At 33.8% G+C, this 26,104-nt stretch overlaps 1 protein-coding gene across 4 annotated transcripts in view; it reads left to right on the top strand.

Moving 5' to 3' along the window:
* The window catches only part of LOC124536785 (long-chain-fatty-acid--CoA ligase 1), a 39,911-nt gene extending 20,348 nt beyond the window's left edge, over positions 1 to 19,563 (top strand). For all 4 annotated transcript variants that reach the window (XM_047113379.1, XM_047113380.1, XM_047113381.1 and 1 more), the window contains 12 exons: positions 8,004 to 8,127; positions 9,252 to 9,395; positions 9,507 to 9,632; positions 9,712 to 9,911; positions 10,190 to 10,390; positions 11,970 to 12,187; positions 12,988 to 13,138; positions 14,706 to 14,816; positions 15,288 to 15,455; positions 16,716 to 16,859; positions 17,201 to 17,374; positions 18,832 to 19,563. In XM_047113379.1, the coding sequence (XP_046969335.1) occupies positions 8,004 to 8,127; positions 9,252 to 9,395; positions 9,507 to 9,632; positions 9,712 to 9,911; positions 10,190 to 10,390; positions 11,970 to 12,187; positions 12,988 to 13,138; positions 14,706 to 14,816; positions 15,288 to 15,455; positions 16,716 to 16,859; positions 17,201 to 17,374; positions 18,832 to 18,969 (1,899 nt within the window). In that variant the 3' untranslated portion in view covers positions 18,970 to 19,563. The remainder of the gene's footprint in view (positions 1 to 8,003; positions 8,128 to 9,251; positions 9,396 to 9,506; positions 9,633 to 9,711; positions 9,912 to 10,189; positions 10,391 to 11,969; positions 12,188 to 12,987; positions 13,139 to 14,705; positions 14,817 to 15,287; positions 15,456 to 16,715; positions 16,860 to 17,200; positions 17,375 to 18,831) is intronic.
* Positions 19,564 to 26,104: the final 6,541 nt, after the last annotated feature.

The raw sequence follows: 26,104 nt of genomic DNA, 5'->3' as shown, positions 1-26,104 counted from the left end.
ATTGGATAGGTACCACCCACTCATCAGTTATTCTACCGCCAAACAACAGTATTGTTGTGTTCCGGTTTGAAGGGTGAGTGAGCCAGTGTAACTACAGGCACAAGGAACATAACATCTTATTTCCCAAGGTTAGTGGCACATTGACGATGTAAGGAATAGTTAATAATTCTTACAGCGTCATTGTCTATGGGTGATGGTGACCACTTACCATCAGATGGCCCATATGCTTCTCCGCCAACCCTTGCCATATGTTAATATTCTAGCCTATGTTTTTCTTCACTTTAATAAACATGTGTCACTTTTGACGTAATGATTAATACACGAGCAATTTTTCGAGCAACATTATCGAAATTATTTCGTTTTATTGCTTTATATTTCATACATTGGTTGTCGACGTTATGGATTGTCAAATGTCCAGCGAGTATGGAAATTCCAAGGCGACTTTCTTTCTATCTCGTTCGTGTAACTATGTCTCGCTTTCGCAATAAATCCCATTCATCACGGTCGGATAAAATAGTTCAACTGATTTGCTAATGTATGTATGTATTGCTTAGTCTATTAAGATGTTCCGTACATCTATGTATAGTTTGACGGTAGCTCAAAGAACATTTGCTACGTGCTGTCATCGTTGTATAATTTTTGATTACTTTGCCAATTAATAAATTTAAAACTTATATAAAATATATAGATATATTTTATATATTACTGAATATAAAGCCGAGATGAGAAACAATTACTCGTAAATCTCAGTCGATGATTACGGGTTCAAAATTAGGCTCCATTGAATTTTATGTACTTGATTTGTTTTCTTTAATTCATCTCGTTATCGATGGTAAAGAAAAAATCGTGTAAGTCTGAATGTATAGCGTGAAAATTTACCATGCTTTTATCCATCAATCCGCTCTGGAGCATCGTGATGAATAAGCTCCAAAATATTAGACAAAATCTTAGTACAGCATTAAGACTATAAACTGACTGACTGTACCTACAGCAAACAAAATGATAAAAAATAATAAGCATAACATTTTAAAAATATACCGATGTTATTTATTCCGTAGAATAATTACTAAAGACTTCATTTGGGGTTTCTTTTCGGTAGAATCGAAATACCAAACCGCCTAAAGTTTTAGAATAACCATAACCTTATTTTGCAAGATAGGTACATAGTTGCTTGGTCTTACAAGCCTACTTGTATCATTTATAATTTGATTGTGTCGTGACATAGATGATGATTTCTTATCTTGGCGATTGGTGAATTTATTTGTGAAAAACACCGGTATGAATTAAATTTGATTTATTATTAGAATCGATTTATTCCATGGTATAAATTAGTAATCGTTGAATGCACTGTGTCTTGTGTGTATATACTCAGGATCTTTAAGAAGTGTTTTCTCAATTGTTCCTTGAAATTAATAAACTTTCGATTTTAGTCGCTTAACATGTGTTCTTTTCAATTCTCCCACATTTAACAAGAACAGTGAATCACTGGTATGTCATCACAGCATTCTTTTTTAATGGCATAGCAACTCGTCCAAAATAAGTCAAATGCCTGACCTTAGGGAAAGCATGATGATTTCTAATGTCAACGTTGTTTTTTTTTAATTTTGGCAAACAATCCAGACGAGTCACGGGACGAAGTCAGGAGACACTAATCCCGTACAACAAATTATACACGAACGAGTATTTCAAAAATGTATCGACGCTGAATCACGTTATATTTAGTGACTTAACATTACATCGTACAAAACAAAGTCGCTTACTGTTGTTGTGTAAGTCTGTCCCTATGTATGTCTCTTTAAAATTACGCAACGGATTTTAATGCGTTTTTTTTAGATAGTGATTCGACAGGAAGGTTTTTGTACGTAATACATGGATATAGTAAAGAAACACTGATTTTTTTAGAAGTTTCTAATGTAATATCGTAAATAAACAAATTCTGTGGTTATATTCAATTAATTGTACGTGCGAAGCCGTGGCGCATAGTCATTTATAAATTGGCTGCTTAGCACAATAATGTTTTTATATTCAAATATATAATAGATTTTTGTATTACAATAAGCTGTATAATATAAAAGTATAATATTAAGGTACTAGTATAATCATGTAGGCAACCAACCCGGCTTCATACGGGTACAATTTATACGGCACTTATGAACCCTATAGTACCCGGGAATAATGTACCTATTTAGATTTGGATCATTAGTTTACCGGAGATTATCCTCTATATACAAAGAAACAAATTTCCCTCTTAGCCTTGCCTATAATAGACAGAATATATTTATGCTTATATTTATCAGATCATAACTCAAGAAACAAGTAAAGGATGGTGGAAGATGCTCTTTTACTATGAGTGACAATTTAAATAAGAAACTACAACAAACATAAAATTAGTACGAAATTATTTTGGCCTAGTAATGAGTATTCACTTAGAGAGTGAATGATTAATAAAATACTACTACAAACTAAAACTAATACATACATATGTTTTTATAAATATAACATTTTTATTTTTAGTAGGTATAGTTTAATAAAATAAATTTACTGTAATGCTTATTATAATAAATAATAAATAAATAAATATGAGACAACATCACATACATTACTCTGATCACAATGTAAGTAGCTGAAGCACTTGTTTTATGGAAATCAGAAGTAACGACGGTACCACAAACACCCAGACCCATGACAACTAATGGTCATCTACATCGACTCGGCCGGGAATCGAATCCGGGACCTCGGCGTGGCGTACCCATGAAAACCGGTGTACACACCACTCGACCATGGAGGTCGTTATTACTTTAAAACGTTTCAATTTCTAATTAGTATTAGGTTATAATTATTCGAAATATCAAACAACTCGTTATGGAAAAGACTGTAGGCATCCCATCGCGCCTGTAAATGTGGAATGTTAAAAATTCAACATGCATGTTACAGAATCACACCACATGAACCCAGGTATACACGCAATATTTTCCTTTCCTTTTTCAACCGACAAACATGACATGAAAACTAAGTCACACGTGCCGGAATTAAACCCTCAACTTTCGGTTGACATTGAAGCCGAATGAACATATCACATATATATCCATTAGGCTATTATGGATTAAGTCACTTATAGTAAAATTGGTAATAATTTTGGGCTCAATTATTCTAAAGATCATTAATTAAAACATATACTATTATTACACATTGTTTTTCAGAAATAATTGAATGTAGAAATAAGATCTTAATACATAATCTTTTCTAGTTACATGAAAAATATAAGCAAAAAATATTTTCAAAATGTGGTTTGTGTTTGATTATATAATTTACCAGAATAGAAAAAAATTGGCAGAAGTCTAACTGTAAATTGCTCTATAAAAATACGATAAAGAATATATTTTTTTATAAATAAGATGTAGGTATAAGAGACGCGCGACATTTATGTAAACAAAACTCATATTGTGGCATATTTGGTAATAAGCCAAATGACGCATTAATTGTATTATTAATGTGATAATAAGTGACAGTTCACTTAAACTGAATAATTGTATGATATATATGCTTTTTGAATCCTAAAGAAATACTTTGAAATAGGTTATCGGAATACTATTTCTACCTATCATACTGACATAGCTGTAAACAAATATACTTTGATCTCGTCCTGAACGATTTCTTAAAAGACTGGCACAGTCTAGCACAGTTTGCGCACAAACTTGTGCACCAACAGACCAGCAGACAGGAAGAAGTTCAAAGGCACACTCAAAGGCTTTACGTACAACAATATATAAACGTACGATATTTTATTAATCTCTCATAATCCTTTAATTATTGAAGCAATCTCAACTAATTTAATTCATAATCACGTCTTAAAAACCTGAGATATAGAATGTATTGTTCTAAAAAATTAATAAGTTATATCTTTTTTTCCGCATATGAAGTGGTGTAAAAACACTTACTAATATACTTTATGAATCGTCTTTAGTCGTTATTTCAAAGGTAAAATCTATTACTTTACTTTGGAGGATTTTCATGAAAATTAATCGCTTTAGAATGGTTGTCATCTTAATGTACTTATTAAACATAATTTATTAGTGATTCAAAACAATTAATCATTATATTCTTGTACTTGCACAATATTGTGTTTGCCAAGTATTGAATGAAGTTGTCAAATTGAAATTTATTATTGAAATAAAATCTTTTCAAACGTTTCTTAGATGTGTTTTAAGATATCGGTTACTTCCTATTTTTTATTTTAAAGAAGAATGACAGTACATTAGTAACGGATTGATTCTCATTGTTCCGAATCTCTGTAAAAAAATTTGTTTTATTCATTACGAAAATGTCAGACTTCAATAGAAAATCATGTGAAGGTCAATTTTCTTTCTGATTATGGTTCCATACTTTAATTATGTAAAATATATGAATAGTCATCATATTGGGAATAGTTATGCTATCAAGTTACTAATCTCTAGCAGATTTATCGCTAATTAAATATTAATATGAAATTTATCTCTTTAAAATATTATAGATATAGGAATTACACTGTTCATATAATCAGTACTAAGCCACTAATCCCTAAGCTATTGGATTATTTATTCACAGTAATATATAAATAGCATTATGATGATGATTTAAAGATCATTCCTATAGCCCTCCGTCCACACGACACATGTTTACTTTATGTTGGTTTATTTAAATAGTCACGTTTATAGGAAAATGTTGGCGGACGTTACGCGGAAATACGTCGACAGCTAATCCTATCCACAATGTCAAATATTCAAAAATAAAAATAATTTCAGGCGCCATGACAGCTGCCAGTCGCAGACGTAACCTTAAGAATTTGCCGTCAATGTAAAATAACACTTAAAAACCTAATAAGAAATTTAAAGATGCGTCCTCGATGAATGAAAGTTTATTGGTCAAATTGCATTAAGTGCTAATATGTTTGAACCGTATAATAATAATTAGTAATGTCTTCCTGACCACAGTAGCCAAACTTACAGATTAGCCATCTAGGAGTATTGAGACAATGTTTTGAGAAAAATAATAATATTTTTTCTTTCGACTTCTAAAGATAGATTACAAGAAATAACAATTATTCCAAATCTCAGCTGTTACAGCATGTAATTAATTATTAAAATTCAATTATCTTAATCGACTTTTAAAAGAGCACGAAAAGGTTTTTGCCGAACTTTTTGTATGCTTGAGCAATGATAGCTTGGAAATTTAATTAATATAAGACCGAATTATCAAAGTTTTGTATTGGTGTTAAGTTTATCCGATTGTTTCACAACTTCTGAATACAAAAAGGGAATTTCGAATTTCGAACAATATGTTTTACGGTAAAACATAATTGGTGGAGTAATATAAAGTGATTACCGTATAACTTTTGTAAGAAGGGTTTAGCTCAGGAGACAAAGGGCTTGACAATTATCAAAGGGCTTTTGAATTTCGCTTCTATATTAATTAATCAATTCTACACTCCAGTTGTTACTCGTGTGACAAAACGAATACATACGTCAATTCCATATATGTATTTTACCTCTATCTTATAGAAATAGACGATCACTATATATATTAGTATTGGCTCCCTTGAATTCACTAATTGTATATGCTATAGGTTGACGAATGAGCATATGAGCCATCTAATGATAAGAAATAACCACCGCCCATAGAAAATGGTTCTTTAATAAATGTTAACCCTTCCGCATATGGCCAAAGCCCCGCCAACCTTGCAAACTAAGATGCTATGCCTGTAGTGACACTGGCTCACTCACCTTTCAAATACAAAACAAATACCGCCAAACAACAATACTAAGTACTGTTGTTTGGCGGTAGAATATCTGATGAGTGAGTGGTATCGATCCAGTCGGACTGCACAAAGCCCTACCACCAATTATAATACACATAGTTGTACTGAGAAAAAAATTAATGTTGAAAAGAACGTTAGTAATTCAAAAGTCTACTGTAAATATTTCAAATTATTTCAATAGTAGCACATCCAAAAATATATTAGACAACGTGTGTATTATGTCACCGATGTATGTTATAAATACACGGTCACCCAACCACACAACTGTCGCTACACTTCTAAATTACTAAAACTATCTAACCTTGCTTCATTTGCTTCTGCGATCATTTTTCGCTGTAAATAATAACTTGATAAATGGATTTCGCAGGAGATCAAATCCCATTACCTTGAAATTATTTATTTAAACTATACCGGATGATACATATTTTTATTTTATGGCTACTTGTAAAAGTAGCTTATCTATTTGGCTGGATCTTTATTGATTCATTCATTTACGTTTATGTCCTTAACTGTACCGTGTATCAAATAATGACGTAAATTAGCATCGTTGGTTCCTTGTACAGTCACTGCTAAAAGCGTTTTTTTTTCTATACTTCTCATCTATATAATCATATAGATAACTCCAAGTCCGTTCTCGGTTAATATACAACACTGCTTCACTGAAGGTTGAGGTAAACGTTTCGAAGAACTTCTTCTTGTCGCTGGTTTAGTCATGGCGTATGATTACTTACTACTTACCACATGTTAATTAAGATCCTCGTGTTCGAAGTAATTAGGCCTTAAGAATATATTTTGACTGGTAAATGGACAACTTGAATGTAAGTGGTCACCGCTGCACGCAGTCATTGGTTCTGTAAGAGATATTATATTAATCATTTCTTATATATTGTCAATGCTCTGTCGACCTTCGAAAAAGTTGAGATGTTATGTGTTTATTGGGTGGTAGACCTTTGTGCAAGCCCGTCTGGGTAGGTACCAACCACTCATCAGTTATTCTACTGCCAAATAACAGTACTCAGTATTGTTGTATTCCGGTTTGAAGAGTGAGTGAGCCAGGGTAATTACAGGCACAAAGAACATAACATCTTAGTTCCCAAGGTTGGTGGCACATTGACGATGTAAGGAATAGTTAATATTTCTTACAGCGTCATTGTCTATGGGTGATGGTGACCACTTACCATCAGGTGGCCCATATGCTCGTCCGCCAACTTATACCATAAAAAAATGCCTGTTATACCGGCTCACTCTTTCTTCAAAACGGAACACAGCAATACTTAATTGCTTGTTGCGGTAGAACATATAATAGTATTAGTTTTGTATGGATACCTATCACCAACTAGTACTAGCAAAACGTTATCTTCATTGAATATATTTAAGTTTACGTTATTCGTCACGAAATGACTTTGACCCGTTATCGGTTCCGTGTCTCCACAATAATCACTTAACCGTAATATTTAAGTGGATCGCACTTTCAGTCGAAAAACAAATTTACTAGACGAAATGCGTCATCAAATTAACGGAACGCCATTTACACGGGGTTGTGAATCGTCGAAATTTTTAACTTTGCCGTTTCATAAATTTAAATCATTTGTAAAAAATACATTGGTAACATCTTAACTAAATACCTCTTTACCTGCTATACCTTTATTACCAAATTATTCAATAAAAGATTATGCAGACGATAAAAAATCGTAGAATTAATACTCGTTGACTTCCAGGCAGGATAAATTACATACATATATAATTGTAATTAACTGACATGACCGTATTTTTAAATGTTGAAAAAGAGTAACTACTGAGTTTCTTGCTGGTTCTTCTCGTTAGAATGTACTTTCCGAACCGGTGGTAGCTTCACTTAAAATAGTTGTTAAATGAAGATTCAAAAGTGCTTGTAAAAGCCTACTTGAATAAAGTATATTTTGATTTTGTTGATAAAAATGTCACAGAATACAAAAGTGATTGAATTCTTCTTTATTTAAATATATCGTTACACCCGCATAATCTTCACAACATAACGTTAAAAAGATTACAAGCGATTGTTGTACAGCTAGTTGTTAGTTGCAAGGATTCAGAGCAATGAACCGTAATGTTTAACTGAACCTTCGGCATGTTAGTTAAACAATAAGAATAACTATATAAGTAATATTGCCATATGACTCTCAGCTCATGATGATAATATAAGTTAATACAGATCTAATATTATTTCTAGGGTCCCGAAATGGTCCGTGTATCAAAGTTCTACAAAGAAGCGAAAAATGGACGGTTTCTGCGGTATCTACACGAAGACACGCGCACACTGTACGAAACTTTCCGTCGAGGCGTTAAAGAATCAAGTAAGTGAATACGTTTTATTTGTAATATTAAACCGGATAATATTTATGGTTGACCGCACTAATCTCTGGATCAACTTTGTTACCTGTCTCGCCTAGATATTTAATTGAGAAAGGCTATAGCAGAGCAATAACTATAAACGTCAAACCGTGTGGCAAACTGTTTGCAACGGGCATATAATATAATTTTAATTTAACGTGCCCCCACAATTAGTTTTATGACAATTTTTAAAGAAACATTTAAATCATTGAAATGAACATTAATTAAGTACTACAGAACTTAGATGTAGCATCGGCAAATTCAATAAAACCGATTACTGCTGATTTATACAACCAATAGAAATAGCTCTCTATCGCGCCATTCGACGCTATTCGTCGCTATAGATTCTCGCGTCAGTTCAACCCGAGAAAACAAGTGCATGTAAATCAACGTGTCAAATTGACGAATATAGTAGGTCATATGATATTACAAGTTATTACGTTTGTGTAAAGATCATATTCACTTAAGAAATATTTATGAGTTGGGAGAGAGTACTTAATTCGGATGTGATTGGTTTTACGAATTTTGCCGATGCTACACCTAAGGTGTGTCATACCAACTCATAAAAATAATTAAACATGAATAATTATTTTGGAGATTTATTTGATTATATATTTGTGTATATCAGAAAGTAATATTTCTACAAATGAGAACTTCACCGAATTGTGTCGGGAGTACTTCAAGGCATAATTCTAGGTCCCACCTCATTTCCTTTCCCGTTTCCGCTCGTTAGCGATAAATGCGATAATCTACGCATTACAGAATAATGTTAACATTATTTACAAACTGGTTTGCGTCACACACAAGGTACAGTTAACAGTAATTTGTGCTAGCGGAGTCGTCGGGACGGTTGAGGTTGCGTTTTATTTGTTCGAGCCTGTCACTGTGCGGTCGAAAACTACCTTAGTGAAAAAATGAAAAATGTCGGAGCAATGAAGTTTTTATTAGTACGTGGAATATTCCGCGATCAACGTCGAATGTATTAATGTTATATTCTTTTTTTTTTTACTAAATGTAACTTCACGGTCGCTGCATGATCGTACAAATTAAGTACAATTTTACTTAAATGTTTTTTTTTTTTCTGTAGATAATGGCAACTGTCTTGGTTGGCGTGAGGGACCAAATAAGCCTTACGTGTGGCAAACTTACAATGAAACCCTGCTGCGAGCTAAAAACTTCGGTTCGGGCCTTATATGCCAAGGTCTCACCCCAGGCCAGGGAACCTTCGTAGGTGAGTGACTTCGCAAAACTTATGAGCAGTGAACTGACTCGTTTCCGCCAGTACAAGATTTAGGTAATAGCTTAACAAACAAAAACAATCAATATATTTTATTTGTTATAGGTATATACGCCCAAAACTGCCCAGAATGGATCATGGCGGAACAAGCTGCCTACTGTTATTCAATGGTTATAGTACCTTTATACGATACTTTAGGAGCTAACGCATGTGCCTTCATTATTAATCAAAGTAAGTATAATTACAAACACACATCGTTGTATAGTATAATTTTGAATACGTGTCATAATTTGAATTATACAAATTTCAGCGGAAATGACAGTAGTTGTATGTGAAGACGATAAGAAAGCAAATCTGTTACTCGACCAATCCCCGCGGTGCTTACGTAAGCTGATCACGATAAAGGAAGTCTCGCCGTCGACACACCAAAGGGCAAAAAGCCGAGGTGTGGAAATTGTTAAGTTCAGCGATGTCGAGATTCAAGGAGCTCATAAAGATCATCCTTGTGTTGTAAGTTTATCTAAATATAATGACAATTAATTCTCTTTTCTAAACTTGTAATTTTTTATTATATCAAATTCCTGCAAACATCTTGTATGTATCATCTTAAATATTGATAAATGATACAATCTGTTTGACCCAGACTGCTTTATAGCAGTATTTTAAAAGCGCAATATTTTGCGTTAAGTATATTTTATATTTTAATATTTCTAGTTGAGGAATTGTTGAGGAATTGATCGAACTTACGAGAATCGTTTTTGGTAACATCACTTTTATTTACGTTTTAGCCACCGAAACCAGAAAATCTCTGCACAATATGCTATACATCGGGCACGACAGGAATGCCAAAGGGCGTTATGCTGACTCACGAGAACGTCGTAGCGTCGATGTGCAGCGTGATCATGCAGCTCGGTGAACATCGTCCCACGAAGCACGACGTGATGATCTCTTTCCTACCTCTTGCACATATGCTTGAGCGGTGTTGCGAGGTACGTGCAAATGAGAATGTTTATTTAGCTAAATTTGTATGGTATAATTGGTTACAACGCGTGCATCTTAACTGATGACTGCTGGTTCAAACCCAGGCAAGCACCGCTATATATAAGTGCTTAATTTATAATTCATCTCGTGTTCGGCGGTGAAGGAAAACATCGTGAGGAAACCTGTATGTGACTAATTTCATCGAAATTCTACCACATGTGCATTCCACCAACCCGCATTGGAACAGCGTGGTGGAATATGTTCCAAACCCTCTCCTTGATGGAAGAGGAGGCCTTTTCTCAGCTGTGGGAAATTTACAGGCTGTTACTTTACTTTACTTTACGTTACTTTTATAATGCCGAGATGGTCCAGTGGTTAGAACGCGTGCATCTTAACCGATTGTTACGGGTTCAAATCTAGGCAAAACCCACTGCATATTCGTCTGATTAACTTGTGTTTATAATTCATCTGGTGCTTGGCGGTGAAGGAAAACATCGCGAGGAAATCTAGTGTCTAATTTCATATAAATCCGTATTGAAACAGCGTGGTGGAATGTTCCAAACCTTCTCCGCAAAGGAAGAGTAGGCCTTAGCCAAGCTGTGGGAAATGTACAGGCCGTTGTTGTATGGTATAATAGCGGATATTAGTCGAAGATCGCCAGTTTAAATTGAGCTATTATTAGTATTTAACGTACTTAATTTATGATTATTATTTAACTAGTTCGGAAGTAAAGGAAATCATTATTAGGAAATCTATAGAAGAAAATAGTAAATTCCTCTAACCCATAGTATTAGTAGAATGAGTTTAAAATCTTCTCCTCAACAGAAGGAAAGTCTCGTCAGGTCAGACATATAGAGGCTATTTATAAGCTGTTACTGTTTGAAATTTATTTTATTGACATATAATAATTGATTTGACCTGACACGTTATTTATTGATAAGTGATTACCTCTGCATATAAACGTTGGCACCGAAAGAACCTCTTATTTGCATTCCCATTCATTGCGTTTGCAATTCTTTGCCAATTCCGAGCAATTATGTCCATTTTGTGTTTAATTACACTGGCTCGATTGCCCTTCAGATACCACGTGACGTTTTGGAGGAAGTCGGTACTTACAAAAACAAAACCATTTTTTTAAATTATTTTCAAATTAAATCGTTTTATGTTTTTTATTGAGAAAATACGTTACGTACGTATTTAAATGCGTCTTTAAGATTAATATTTCCTGATTCAATATTGGAAAGTAAAAGTTGAAAATATATTTTGAAGATAAATTTTATTTAATAGCGATGATATGTAAATGAGATCGCAAATACGATATTTAAAACGTATAAACTTTAATTGCTTGGATTCCTTACATATTTCAGCTACCCACGTGCATACGCGAATCATTCCGGATGTAGTAAAATTCCAAAATACTAAACGATTGTTAATTAATGTGATATTGATGTAACGCCTATCGTCTATTTAACGGAGATAACTGTTTACATTTTATTAAATAAATTGATCATTAATGACGTTTTAAGAAGCAAAGGGAAACTATTTTGGGAATATTTCCAAAATAACATTTTGCGTTGATGTTTCCAGAATGCTCTCTATATGGTAGGAGGAGCTGTCGGGTTCTACAATGGCGATATTAGAAGACTAGGCGAGGACCTAACTGCCCTTAAGCCGACCATGATGCCAGCCGTGCCAAGGCTCCTCAACAGATTATACGATAAAGCCCAGAGTGAAATATCAAACTCGAAGATAAAGAAGTTACTGTTCAATATGGCATTATCTGCAAAGGAATCTGAACTCAAAAGGTAAGCAATTAAAAATCATTTTCCAAATAAAATACTTAAATAGTTTTTTACAAACATGTTGAATTATCATTTTAAAAATTTGAATAACTATTAAATGTAAATTTACCACGGCTTCCGAATTGTGTGGATGCCGATACAAAAATACGTCAGTTAAATTCAATTACATTTGACCTGTTGAATGTCAGCTAATATTAGCTCCACACTTTTTATTATCTAATGTTTGTAAAACATCCGTTTATTTGATTAGTTCATTTAAAGATTTTGACTTTGTTTTTTCAACGTTTTTTGTATCGTTTCTATTCTAAGCGCATAACGACATTGACATTGAATATATTTTTGATATGCTTTTGATAACGACATACAATTGGCTGTCTATGAACATTTAAATGATAATATTAGTTAAATTAAATGTTTAAAAAATGTACAAGTAACGATCACACGAAATATTGTTAAAAAAAACAACACCATGTTAGCAAAATCTACTATAATGTCAAATATATTTTTATAATTGTAACTATAGGTAATTGTTCGATCTGGCATTTTTGACGACCTCCGTGGTCGAATGGTTTGTACACCGGTTTTCATGGGTACGCCACTCTGAGGTTCCGGGTTCGATTCCCGGCCTAGTCGATGTAGATTACCATTAGTTGTCATGGGTCTGGGTGTTTGTGGTACCGTCGTTACATCTGATCTTCCATAACACAAGTGCTTCAGCTACTTACATTGGGATCAGAGTAATGTATGTGATGTTGTCTCATATTTATTTATTTATTTATTATCTGGTATCCTCTCGTGTGCAGGGGCATCATCCGCGGCGACTCGATCTGGGACAAGCTGGTGTTCCGCAAGGTGCGCGAGGGCATGGGCGGGCGCCTGCGCATCGTCGTGGTGGGCTCCGCACCGCTCGCCGGAAACGTACTCACCTTCGCGCGCTGCGCTCTCGGCTGTCTGGTCAGTTGCTCAACTCTATATATATAGCTTTACTTTTTAGTAGCCGTTGTAGAGCTTTAGAATTATTCATATGAAATCAAAAATAAATGGCCTCAGTATTTATATTCAAAACAAGAATACTTATTTTGAAACTTTTATTAGTTGAGTGATACATAAAATAGATCCAATTTAATAGAGGTGTTCCACAAGGTTCGATGTTAGGACCAGTTATCTATAAAAAGCATTATGTTGGTAAAGTTAATAATATCAATATTACATATAAATTTTCGACATGACAGATAATTTATATCAATGAAAGCCAATACAGTACTTAACGTATTGATTTAAGTGGTATTTCAGAATGGCCAAAATTCCGACAAGATTTTAGTTACAAGCATTTTAGTTACAACAACTTAAATCGTTATATAAAAGTACGCTAAATAAATCGCTGAATTAAGGTTTAATGATTCGTATCTTAGAATTAATCTTCCAGGCTAGAATTGTCTTATAAACTTATTCTTAACGTACGAATTCATTAAATATTTTAACTAAGATCAGTAAATTAAATTGATGTTAAGTATTAATACTAAATAGCTGGCGTAAACTATACCTTTCCCGCTCCCGTATATAATTTAAATATTTTGTAAAGTAGATTTAGAAAATAACGAATTCAATCAAACAAATAAAACCTTCAAATTTTACATTTCTGTAAGCTCTTGTGTAGTATTATAGAATTGAAATCGAAGCTACCATCGTAGTTTAATTTTTATTAAGTCAGGTATAATTTTATCATTATTACTACAAAGCACGCATATTACCTTACCTTACATGAACTGAATGTTGATAAATCTCCTAAAATCAAATTATGACTTAATTCTGAAAACGAAACTTTGGTTTGTTATTTGTTGTTTTCAAACGGTAATCGAATATGTGGCCATGGCCTATTTCCTGCATATAAATCACTGAAGATTCTCGCATTCCCTCTTGTTTGTTATTCTTTAAAATATCCCGCATTACGCAGATTGATGATGATTTGTGTTTATTTTGGATTGATACGATTTGGAAGGTGAGCTTCGTAAATATTATTGCTAGACGATCTCAGAAATGTTGTAGTTCAATCACGATTACAGAAATATGGATATTTACCTATTGATCATACGATTGACTTAAAATCACGTCATCATTCAAAAAAGGGCTAGAACAACAAATAATAACAACAGCCTGTGAATTTCCCACAACTGGGTTAAGGCTTGTTAGGAGACGATTTGAAACATATTTTACTACGCTGTTTTAATGCGGGTTAGTGGAATACACATGAGGCAGAATGTCTATGAAATTAGACACATGCGGGTTTCCTCATGATGTTTTCCTTCACCGCCGAGCACGAGATGAATTATGAACACAATATACGCATATAAATATTCAGTGGTGATTGTCTGAGTTTGTTCTAACCACTATTCCATCCTGGGTCATGGAAAATGGGCTAACTAATGTGTAATTAGAAAGATGTTTTTGAATTCTTGTACGCGTTACACATTTATGTATCGGATGCAGTTTAATATTTTGGAAATATTTGTATTATCCGCAGATCGTGGAAGGCTACGGTCAGACCGAGTGCACTGCGCCGGTGACTTTGACTGTTCAGGGTGACCACGTGCCAGAACACGTCGGACCTCCCGTCGCTTGTTGTAAAGTGAAGGTACTTTTAAGATATTATTTTTTTCGAATGCACGTTATTTGAAACGAAATCAATGTGATGTTGATGATATCCTTTCTTCAACAATTACGACTGCAGCATAATTATAGTGGCCATTCTTATGATCATCTAACTGCACAGGACATTCCACGCAATTGCGTAAATATTTGCACTATTTTCCCTTACTCATATAATGACGTGACCGATGGGGCGGCTATTCCATACAGAAAAGCGAATAGAATTCAGGTTTGGAACCAACGGCTTTAAATTCTCATCGAGGTACTGGTACACTACCTACTTCCAAACTCTAATCAGCTACTGAAAATGTTATGAAACAAATATCTTTATATTGGTTTGGTCTAGGACCTCGGAATTTAAATGATAGTGATGTTTTTAATATTACAAATAGATATCACACTTGTATGGAGTCTTGTGATTTGAATATTTCCTCACGTATAAATTGTTTCTATACAGCTAGTGGATGTTCCCGAGATGGAGTACTACGCGGCGCAGGGACAAGGTGAGGTGTGCGTGCAGGGCGCCAACGTGTTCAAGGGATACTTCAAGGAGCCCGACAAGACGCGACAGGTCATTGACCAGGACGGTTGGCACCATACTGGAGATGTCGGAAAGTGGCTGCCTGTAAGTGACCATTTTGTTACATCCTTAGTTTGAATAAAGCTTACGGTTATTACTTCACGCTATATTTTATGTATGTCGAACATCACGTCATACACCAATCCGCATTGGAGCAGCGTGGTGGAGTTTGCTTACATACCTTCTTCACAAAGGGAGAATAGGCTTTAGCCTAGCAGTGGGAAATTTACAGGCTGTACTTGTACATGTTATATTATATTGTACATAACGTCAATGGCATTCATAATTACACGCAAGCTATAAGACGAATAACTATCGACAATTAAACTCACTTTTATTAATCAAAACAGTTTCCAAAATTACGCCTTACATTTCTAATAAATTTTGCCATTTTCGTACGTACTTTGCTTCCCTTATGAAACGAAGTTCTTTTACGCGGCTTACAGTAAAGTAAAGTGGAAAAAATCGTCACGTAATATTTATTCAGACGATCATTCACTCCCCTTGTCTTTCTCTAGTACTCGATCTATTACGTATTTAAAGTTTAATAAAACAATATTTCAACCCATTTTTTGTTATTCCTTAATTCAATAACAATTTTAAAATTGGAATATTGTAATATATTTCACAAACACTGTTAATACATTTTATCGTATCTGTTATTACACGCACATATATCTCACATAATATATAGGAAGAGACAGTTTAGTGCGCGGAATTCCTTGCTGCAATTGGCAGGCAATGGTCTCGAGCCTTGAATTAGCTCGATGTCGCACATATTTCTAATATATGTTACAATGTAATACTTAATAATAATCAATGTTATTTACGATTATGTTGCTACATTCAGATCTAATATTTCAAAGATAATGACTGCGCAACACAGAAGTTACTGTATCATCAAATATATCTATATTCATAGATATTACTAATTTGAATTTCGTTTTAAATGAAAAATATATGTATGAACTTGGATATCATTAATTTTACAATTCATCAATTTTAATGTTAATAAAACAAACCTACATGGATGCTTATAAGATAAAGTATCTTGAGAAACGTTTATCAAATAACTTAAAGAAGTTTTAGTAGAAGTATTAGATTAGTATTTAAGAATCTATGTAGAATTTAATATAGTTGAGACTGTAAACTATTTTTGTTTTTTACAAATTATTATTTACTTTATTACTTGTGAATATGTTCGGAATTAATTCTATATAAACTCATTTTTATTCTTTTTCTTGCGGACAGAATTTGATCGTATATCTAAATTTGTCCTAAAAACATATGGTCTTTTACTTTCAGAATGGTACGTTAAAAATCATCGACAGAAGAAAACACATTTTCAAGCTGTCACAAGGCGAATACATAGTTCCTGAAAAAATAGAAAACATTTATATTAGAAGTCAATACGTTGAACAAGTTTTCGTGCACGGTGAATCTTTAAAGGTAAGGAATGTTTTTTTATGGTAGTATTTAATTATTAGTGATTCAAAAACGCTTCATTGTGAACTTTACTTGAATAAAATTGATTTGATTTGATTTACACGAGGCAGCAGCGCCGAATATTTACTACATTCCGCGTAGTATCACCTCGATGAAGATCAAATATTTCTATGGTATAACTTGTGTCCAAAGGCCATCAAGATGAGTATTAGCGAAATTAGTAGAGAAACAAATATCCTTCAATATATATCTATATTTAAGGCAACCCAAAGTGGAGTTTTAATTGTTAATAAAAAAAAACATAATTGTGACCGTAACTAATGATAAAAATATGTATCTTCCAGTCATGCGTAGTAGCAATCATCGTGCCCGATGTGGACGTTGTGAAGTGCTGGGCGCTCGAAAACGGTATCCAGGGAACGTTCTCGAAGCTTTGCGACGACGAGCGCGTCAAGAAAATGATCCTGGAAGACATGCTGCAGTGGGGACGGAATGCGGGACTCAAGACTTTTGAACAGGTAAGCTGATTTTGTTGATCATCAGCAGCCCATATTCGTCCACTCCTGGATATAGGAATCGCCAATAGCACGTGTAAGTGGGGGGGGGTAAACTACACCTTAGCGCCCCAAGTTCCAAACCCTAACTCACCTGCTCGTTGTGCATCCTGCTGACTATCAAACGAGGCTTTCGTTCGGTCGCTCTGGATGTGATAAATTTAATAAAACATCTGTCCGAAATACGGTTAGCGCTATGGGTTAGAGTGAGAGAGGAGATCTGTCTGTCTCTATTGTGTGCGTAAAAGGTAAGCCGACTGGCGCCGTAACGCGTTACGTAACGAAACGGTTTACCCTTACAGAAGAATAATATAACGTTGGTGATCTTTTGTATTCTTACTTATGTGTGATTTTAGTTCGGTATGAAATTCATAAGTTCATATAAATTAATTCTAAAAGAAGAACAATCTGATTTCGTTCCTTACTCAACTCAATATGGTACAGCCAAAGATATCATAGATATAGGCGCTTCTCGATCAAACACCTTATACGAGTATTAAGCGATTTTTGACTATAATCGTTAACAACTATTCGAAACTACCAAGTCACTCATTTCTTCTAAATATTTAAGACTGCATAATCTATATCATACTTGGAGTTAAAATGGAAAACATTGTGTCGTCTGTGGATTAGGACAACGTGATAACATTCGGTTCAAACCTTTTCCTTAACATAAGTAGTGATAAGCTACTTTCTACTAACGCTTTAGCGTCCTCTGAGTTTAGAGACAACTTCACCAAGCTGTCCCTGATACACATGTATGAAAGAATTTAATTGAAATCAGACACAAACAGATTTCCTCGCGTCGTTTTTTTCATTGTCGAACACGAGATGAATTACGAACGCAAATTAATCCCATGGACATTAAATATGAAATGGTTCTGAACCCATAATAACCTGTTAAGGAGCACGCTTTCATCACTGGCACGCATTTGTTTAGCAATACTGATCAATTACAGGCAATTACGGGAAAAACAGGTTATCCACAATATTTTACAGTTTCTTAAACGCTATTCAAAATTAAATTGACTAAGCTGAATTGTGATTGGTCGACACCACCTCCCACTTCCCCCGCGCACCTTCTCCCCCCGCCTCAATAGGCGCCGCACGGACCAGGGGAGTCTTAGTACCCTGGGAACCCCCTCTAGGTATTGGAGGCCCGCATAGGCGGGCCGACCGTCAGGGCGTCACGGTAGCATGCATAAGCGATCCCTTGGCGTCCGCCGAAAGACGGAGAGGGTACCGCTGGTTTTTTAGTGGGAAAACCCTGTGGACCTGGGCGCAGTCGGCTTCCAGGAAACCGGGGAGTCCCACACCCCCCCCCACCTTCCATCGCGTGGGGGAAGCGCGTAAAGCGTTTTTCCAGAGAGAAAAAAAAAGGAATTGTGATAGTAATGTAATAATGTTTGTTATTATTTCAGGTAAAGGACATATACCTGCATCCGGATCCGTTCTCGGTGCAGAATGGTCTCCTGACTCCGACGATGAAGGCAAAGCGACCGGAGATCAGGAACTACTTCAAGCCACAGATCGACGACATGTACAACAAACTTGAATAACAATAGCTTGTTCTGTTAATGATATGACAAAAGTAAAGTCCGCGTCGATTATAAACTACTTCATAATCATCCGAAGGAGATAATAAACTCGCATAGTTGTACGTTACTTTATAAAAAATATGTCGTTTAAGTGATTTTTTAATTTTCGCTATAGTACGACACAAATTAGATGTAGCATCTGAAAATGCAATGGAATGAAAATAAAACCGATCACTGCCGATTTACACAACCAATAGAAATAGCTCCCTATCGCGCCATTCGACGCTATTCGTCGCTATAGATTCACGCGTCAGAGAAACCAAGTGCATGTAAGCCGACGCGTCAAATTGACGAATATATTATGTTATATGATATTACAAGTTATTACGTTTGTTCAAAGATCATATTCACATCAGAAATAAATTTTGATAATTTGGGATAGCGTACTCAATTCGGATGTGATCGGTTTTACGAATTTTGCCGATGCGACATCTAAGTTGTGTCGTACTATACCTAAGTGTTGGTTAGTAAAATTTTTAAACAATTCGACATTTCTTTTAGATATTAGAAACATCTTGAAATTCATTTTAAGAGTATCCGAGTGAATATTGTGTAACTGTTTACAAAAAAAAAAACACGACTACGATTTTGATTAGTCGAGAATACGTCTTTTAGTAGCGTTAAGCTTATAATATCTAAGTCACTTTTCTATAAAAGCTTACATTGCTTGTCAAAAAGTACAGTCCCGCCAAAATTGTTTTCACGACGAGAATATATTTAAAATTTGTATTATTATATAAAGTAATTGTAAGTCTATAACAAATTTTGTCATTAGGTACAGAATCATGAATTAAATATAGGAGTAGATACGATTCCGATATAGCGTCTTTATACAATGGCAATAATTAAGGAACAACGGTTTCTGGTACAGTCAATTATACAATTTTAAACAATTATATTTATCGCGTTTTAAGGATTCGACTTTAAATCCAATTAGTTTCAATTGATTTGAATAATGTCAAGGATAATTGTAATTTGTATTCTTAGTAAATTGTAACCTGAATTAACGTTTAATTGAATTTTAATTATTTAAAAAAAATACAATCTTCGACGTTTTAAAAATGTAATACTCAAATTTTACTATAATTTCGTATTATAAGTTGTTAGTTTAAATTACAAAGTTTTATGATATTCCGATGGAAATTATTTGAGACAAAACAATAAATCGTATTGACAAGAATAAGTATTTATAATCTTGTGTCGCGTGTGAAAGGTTATTTAATATGCGTTTTATAACGATTTGTAACGGTATTGATGATTTTTTAGGCCAATGACGTAGTTAAAATTTATTAGATAAAAACCGCTTCGACAATTATTGTGAGAAACCTTGAGCAATATTGTAAAGAATTTAAATACTTTTATTTATAAGTTCATCACTCATAAATGACGTAACTGTCAAAACAGACCTACTCAAAATTAACGCGCCTGAAAAAAAAAACAACGTTAGAAAAGGTTGCCAGCATTAAAAATGTTATTTAAGATATTCATTTCGGGATATTTACCATGTTTTTTATTTTTTGTTCGGTGGAGCTCGATATTTCGACATTATCTACGAATGCCTTGTTCACGAGACTGGAACTTACAAGGCATTCGTAAATTTCAAAACATTTCGTGAAAATGGTAAATATCCCGAAATTAATAACTTTAATAATAAAAATAACCATGTTAATTTAAAATCTTATAGTAAAAATGTTGCTGAAATAAATAATACTATTAAATTAATGTCATACTAGTTGAGTAATATGATTTTTAGAAGAAAATTTCGTCGCGTATGAAACCACAGTTTTTCTTGCTCTCTGCTAAGCCATATGTTATCTGTGGTGACACTGTCGAAGTACTTGTAATGTCACGCGGTCGTTGGTATTATTAGTATTAGAATTTAAACAGGCGAAATACGCCTTACAACAAATTATACAAGATAATTGATTTAAGCAATTTTTCTTTTCTAGATTTATCTTTCTTTCTCGTGTGTATTAAGTTGTATTGACAAAGAACGAATCTCTATGAGTTGTGTGATTGAAATGAGATTTCCACAACTTGATGTAACTTTAAAGTCTACTGTCCACTGAGCTATGGCTAGTGTAAGAGATTAAATCTAAGCTTGCGTTAAGTGAGCGAATAATATTAAATTATCGTTAGTAACTTTCAGTGGAGAGTACACTTAAATTAATATGTAGTTGACAGCACCGTTTAGGTAATTTTGTATTCTCTATCGTTAAGGTACATGCTTTGAGCGAACGTTACGGTTTCATATTGTTCAAACCAAAATTTTGTTGTTATTGGTGCAAGTTGTACTACGATAATTTATTTTTAAATAAAACTTATAAAATTATGATGGTGGTTTATTATTTCAAATGTTTTCAGGCAAAAATTCAAAAATCAAAATTAACTTTATTCAAGTGGGCTTTTACAAGCATTTTTGAATAGTCATTTAACAAATAAGTGAAGCTACCATCGGTTCGGAAAGTAGATTCTACCGAGAAGAACCGGCAAAAGCTTCAGTAATTACTCTTTTTCAACATTTAAAAAATACAAAGTCATGTTAGCTGATACAATTATTTAAATGAATATATCCTGCTATAAAGGTCAAACATCTGTTGTTTTCAGGTTAAATAACTTTATCACTCAAAAATAACCTTACAGTTCACTTTACAATGAGCATTACATATGAATCATATACAAAGTTGGTTTTAGTGGTAGAATCTATGGTAGTACATATCAAATTGGCCCAAAAAGATAAATAAAATAATGAAAATATCACTAAATAATGTAAAAATTTTAATTTTATACATAAGAGAATATGAGCTTTTAAAATAGAAATAATATTTACTAATATCATATACAGTTTTGTAGTAATTGAATAGTACACGGTAAGTTTTATATTTTTCTATACTGTGTAATGATGTTGATGATATGTATCAAATGATTCTATTGATAAATAAACACATGACTTCTAAATTTCCAACTATAGCTATTTTTAACATGATAACATGTGAGTACAAGATAAAAATTCAGTTTGTTGTCTGTCCCCCACTTCTGCCGAGGATCTGGAAAATTCGGCCTTGACAATGTGCAAAAACCCGTAATTATTTCCATATCAAAACCTTCCTTAAGAATTGTTCTATCCATTGGCTGAAACCAATAGGCGTCAAATAGCCTATTGGTTGCGACTTGCGAAATGGAATGGTATGCGAAAAATAAAGTGTCAATTATTGTAATCAGTATATATTGATTTTAAAATGGTTATTTACTAACGAAACTTGAAAATAGTACTTAATTTATTCAAAAATACATAAACAAAAATGCATTTTTAAGCGTTTGTCACAAAACGCTCCTGATTGGCCGGGCTTGTGATGACGTCACTTGCTTGTTAACCTTGCTTGCCTACTATATTTACCACTATTTAAAATAGAGGCAAGTGACGTCACCGACCCCATTGTCCAAGTAACGTTTTCGCGCGCTATATAAATATGGAATTTTTAATATGATATTTTTATGCTGATATGTACTAGAAATAAAAAAATCTACTTTTACTGGGTTCCTTAAATTTCTACTTAATAATATATACTGTATTTTAAAAACCAGTCAAATCGCCTATTGTAAGCCTGTTCAGTAGTTTTGGAGGTTATCGCGTTTAGACAGACAGATGCAGCTGGATTAATTCGTTTTGAAATATGTAGAGATAAATATATTAAACTATTTCTAAGGCGGAAAAACTAACTCCAACCGAAACGAGGAAGTGGCTAAGACGTTCGGTTGACCGTCAAAGAATATTTCATCGAGATAATCTTTAGATATTTTTATCTCATGAATCACGCGACGCGGATGTCAGGAAGCTTCTGAAAATATTTAATTCTAGACTCGAGTGTTCAATTTCAATGCGTATAAGCTATTACGTTTTACGATTGGTGTTATTAGTTTTTTCGTTTTTGCATATGGCCCTGTGCAAAATCATTTGGGTAGGTAGCATAGGCTTGTCATATGACATATATTCTACCGCCAAACTGATTTTCTATTATTTTATTCCGGTTTGGAGAGTGACTGAGTCAGTGTTATTACTCGCACAAGGGACTTAATGGAAGTCATAGGTATATAACGAAGTAACGTTTGTAAAATAACCTTTGTCTGTTTTTACCAGTCAGTACTGGTAGTACTAAATTAAACATTGCATAAATCAAATCGTTATTCACAAATAATTCCTTTATTCTTATTTTATTGCTAGATGTGCCCGAGACCTTCGTGCGCTCATGAATCTAACTGATTCTTTTTATATAATTCTAAAATAAAAGTAGCCTAAGTTACTCGTTATTATATCAGCTAAAGTCTCGTCAAAATCGCTCCAGCGATTCCTGAGATTGGCCGGAACAAACAGACAGTCAAACAAACAGACAAAAATATAAATTTTAAATAATGTTATTTTGGTATACGTACCGTGTTTAAAATTATATGCATTTAGTAAAAAGCGATTATTGTAATATTACAAGCGGGCACTTTACTTTTATTATATGTTAGTTTACTCGTTCCTGTTTTGCAAATATATAAGATATATGGTTAACATAAATTGTGCATACTAAAGAACATACAAAAGAAATAAAGCTAGCTATTTTTGGACTAGTGATCTTCACGAGCGTATTTAAGACAACTCAAAAAAATCTGCACTATCTCATCAAAGGATTAAATATGCAGAAAAGGTCAAAAACAATACAAATATTCAATTTATTTATAAATTCTGTACAACATCACATCCATTACTCCGATCCCAATGTAAGTAGCAAAAGCACTTGTGTTATGGAAAATGAGAAGTAGCGAAAGTACAACAAACACCCAGACCCAAGACAACATAGAAAATTAATGAACATTTTCTGCATCGACTCGGCCGGCATCGAACCCGGGACCTTGGTATGTACCCCGGTTTTCATGGTACGCCCCATGAAAACCGGTGTACACACTACTCGATCACGGAGATCGTCAAACTTATTTGAAAGAATAAGGTAATAATTCATTCGTACAACAGAATAGGGGCTATTTTTTATCATGTAGGTACATTGTACATTTTTTTTGGTATAGGTTGGCGGACAAGCATATGGGCCACCTGATGGTAATTGGTCACCATCACCCACAGACAATGAAGCTGTAAGAAATATTAACTATTCCTTACATCGTCAATGTGCCACCAACCTTGTTAACTAAGGTGTTATGTCCCTTGTGCCTGTAGTTACACAGGCTCACTCACCCTTCAAACCGGAACACAACAATACTTAATACTGTTATTTGGCAGTAGAATAACTGATGAGTGGGTGGTACCTACCCAGACGGGCTTGCACAAAGCCCTACCACCAAGTAACACATTGTATTATGTATATTGTATTGTATCTATTGGTCTTTTAATTAAAATTTATCTATAGATTTTGGCAAACTATGGAGTTTGTTGTTTTGGCTTGTTGTCTTAATTAGAGTTGACGGACAAAATAACCAAATGATCAACGCACATGGCAGACATTCATAATAGTGATAGTAGTGCCATAAGAAATATAACGAAGCCTGCTATTTGCATTTTTATACGAGCATACTATATTATCTTCTTATATTTATCTCTTTTACGATATGTTTGACGGTGTTGATCAGATTCCTTCTGGAATATACGAATGCCAGAAATACAGCACCAGAATTCATACTTTCCTCATTTAAAAAGTATATATTATTAGTGCACACGTGTCATCCCTGAATTATTCGATTTATTTTATTGTGAACGAATACGCAAAATGGTCATCAATCTGATCCTAGAATCAAAGGAAATACAGGCAGATATCTTATGGTACGTACATTCGTACATGCCCGATCGTTTACTACATTGATTCCCAAAGTGGTCCAGATGGACCCCCAGAGGTCCACAGGAGACATGATGGGGTCTACGTAGGTGTAAATGCGGGTCCATAAGATGTTAATGAGGGTTCACAACAATTTATCTGCTTTTGACAGTAAAGAGCAAAAATGTAAGCATAGTTTATAAGCATAGTAAATATTACCTTATTAATTTTTTCTTGTAATTCTATTCTTTTAATAAGTAAAGTGTTAGAAAATGCACTATTTTTCGTTCTTAGTTTACCTATCAGAATATAGGGACAGAACTCAGAAGCGATACAATTTTTATTTTTTGGCGACTTTAAGAATGTGGTAGAAATGTAGCAGCACCAGTCCACCGAAACCAAGAAAATTTTGAAAGTGGTCCACGAGAACAATAAGTTTGGGAACTACTGGTTTACTACATAAAAAAGCTGATTAACCGATATATCTGTTTCATACATTATAAGTCAGATTTAAATATATGATTAAAGGTACATTCTTATCTCTTACACGTCTAAATTCTTATGTAGATCTCTCGTATAAAAATATGCAATCGATCTTAAAGATTTTATAAAAAGATAATTCTTAAATGGAATATTTGTGTAATCTATAAGGGTAATTGAGTTTATATATACTCGTACATACTAGTTGTCGCCTGCGGCTCCTCTCGCGTTTTACGGATCAGTCGTCAAGTTATCATTTCTTGGGGTTCAAGCTTGCTTTCATCATAATTGGTCCAGTAGTTTGGCCGTGAAATAACAACAACAAAAAAAATAAACCAAAAACCAGACTACAGTAGGATATTATATAATATCAGTCATATTTTTGGTAGAAGTCATACCTATATATATATATATATATATATATAGCTCACAGATACATATTTCATATGAACGGAAGTCGAAATTAGATTTCATAAAAAGGCACTTGGCTAATCTAATTGTATAAACAGTCGGCATATTAAATTGTCTGACACGTGCGTTTTCAATAATAATTGGTAGGTAAATTATAAGAAATATGTTACGTAAAATATATCTTATAATTTACTAAAAAATATGCAGGAAGAAAGTTATTTAACGAAAGTAAATTGGAATATATGGAACTATGTTTAAAAATTGTAAAAATTATATTTTTCCTAATATTATTTTCTGGATATATTCGTAAAATAAAATTACATTTTGTAGTTAAAATACTTTATTCGATAAATGATTCAAGTACCACTAGCGACATCTTGTGGACAGTAGCCAAATGT

This window comes from Vanessa cardui, chromosome 17 (assembly GCF_905220365.1).
Source record: "Vanessa cardui chromosome 17, ilVanCard2.1, whole genome shotgun sequence".
Lineage (NCBI taxonomy): Eukaryota > Metazoa > Arthropoda > Insecta > Lepidoptera > Nymphalidae > Vanessa > Vanessa cardui.
The sequence above is the reverse complement of the archived record's forward strand: the minus strand, read 5'-3'. Positions and strand labels throughout refer to the sequence as shown.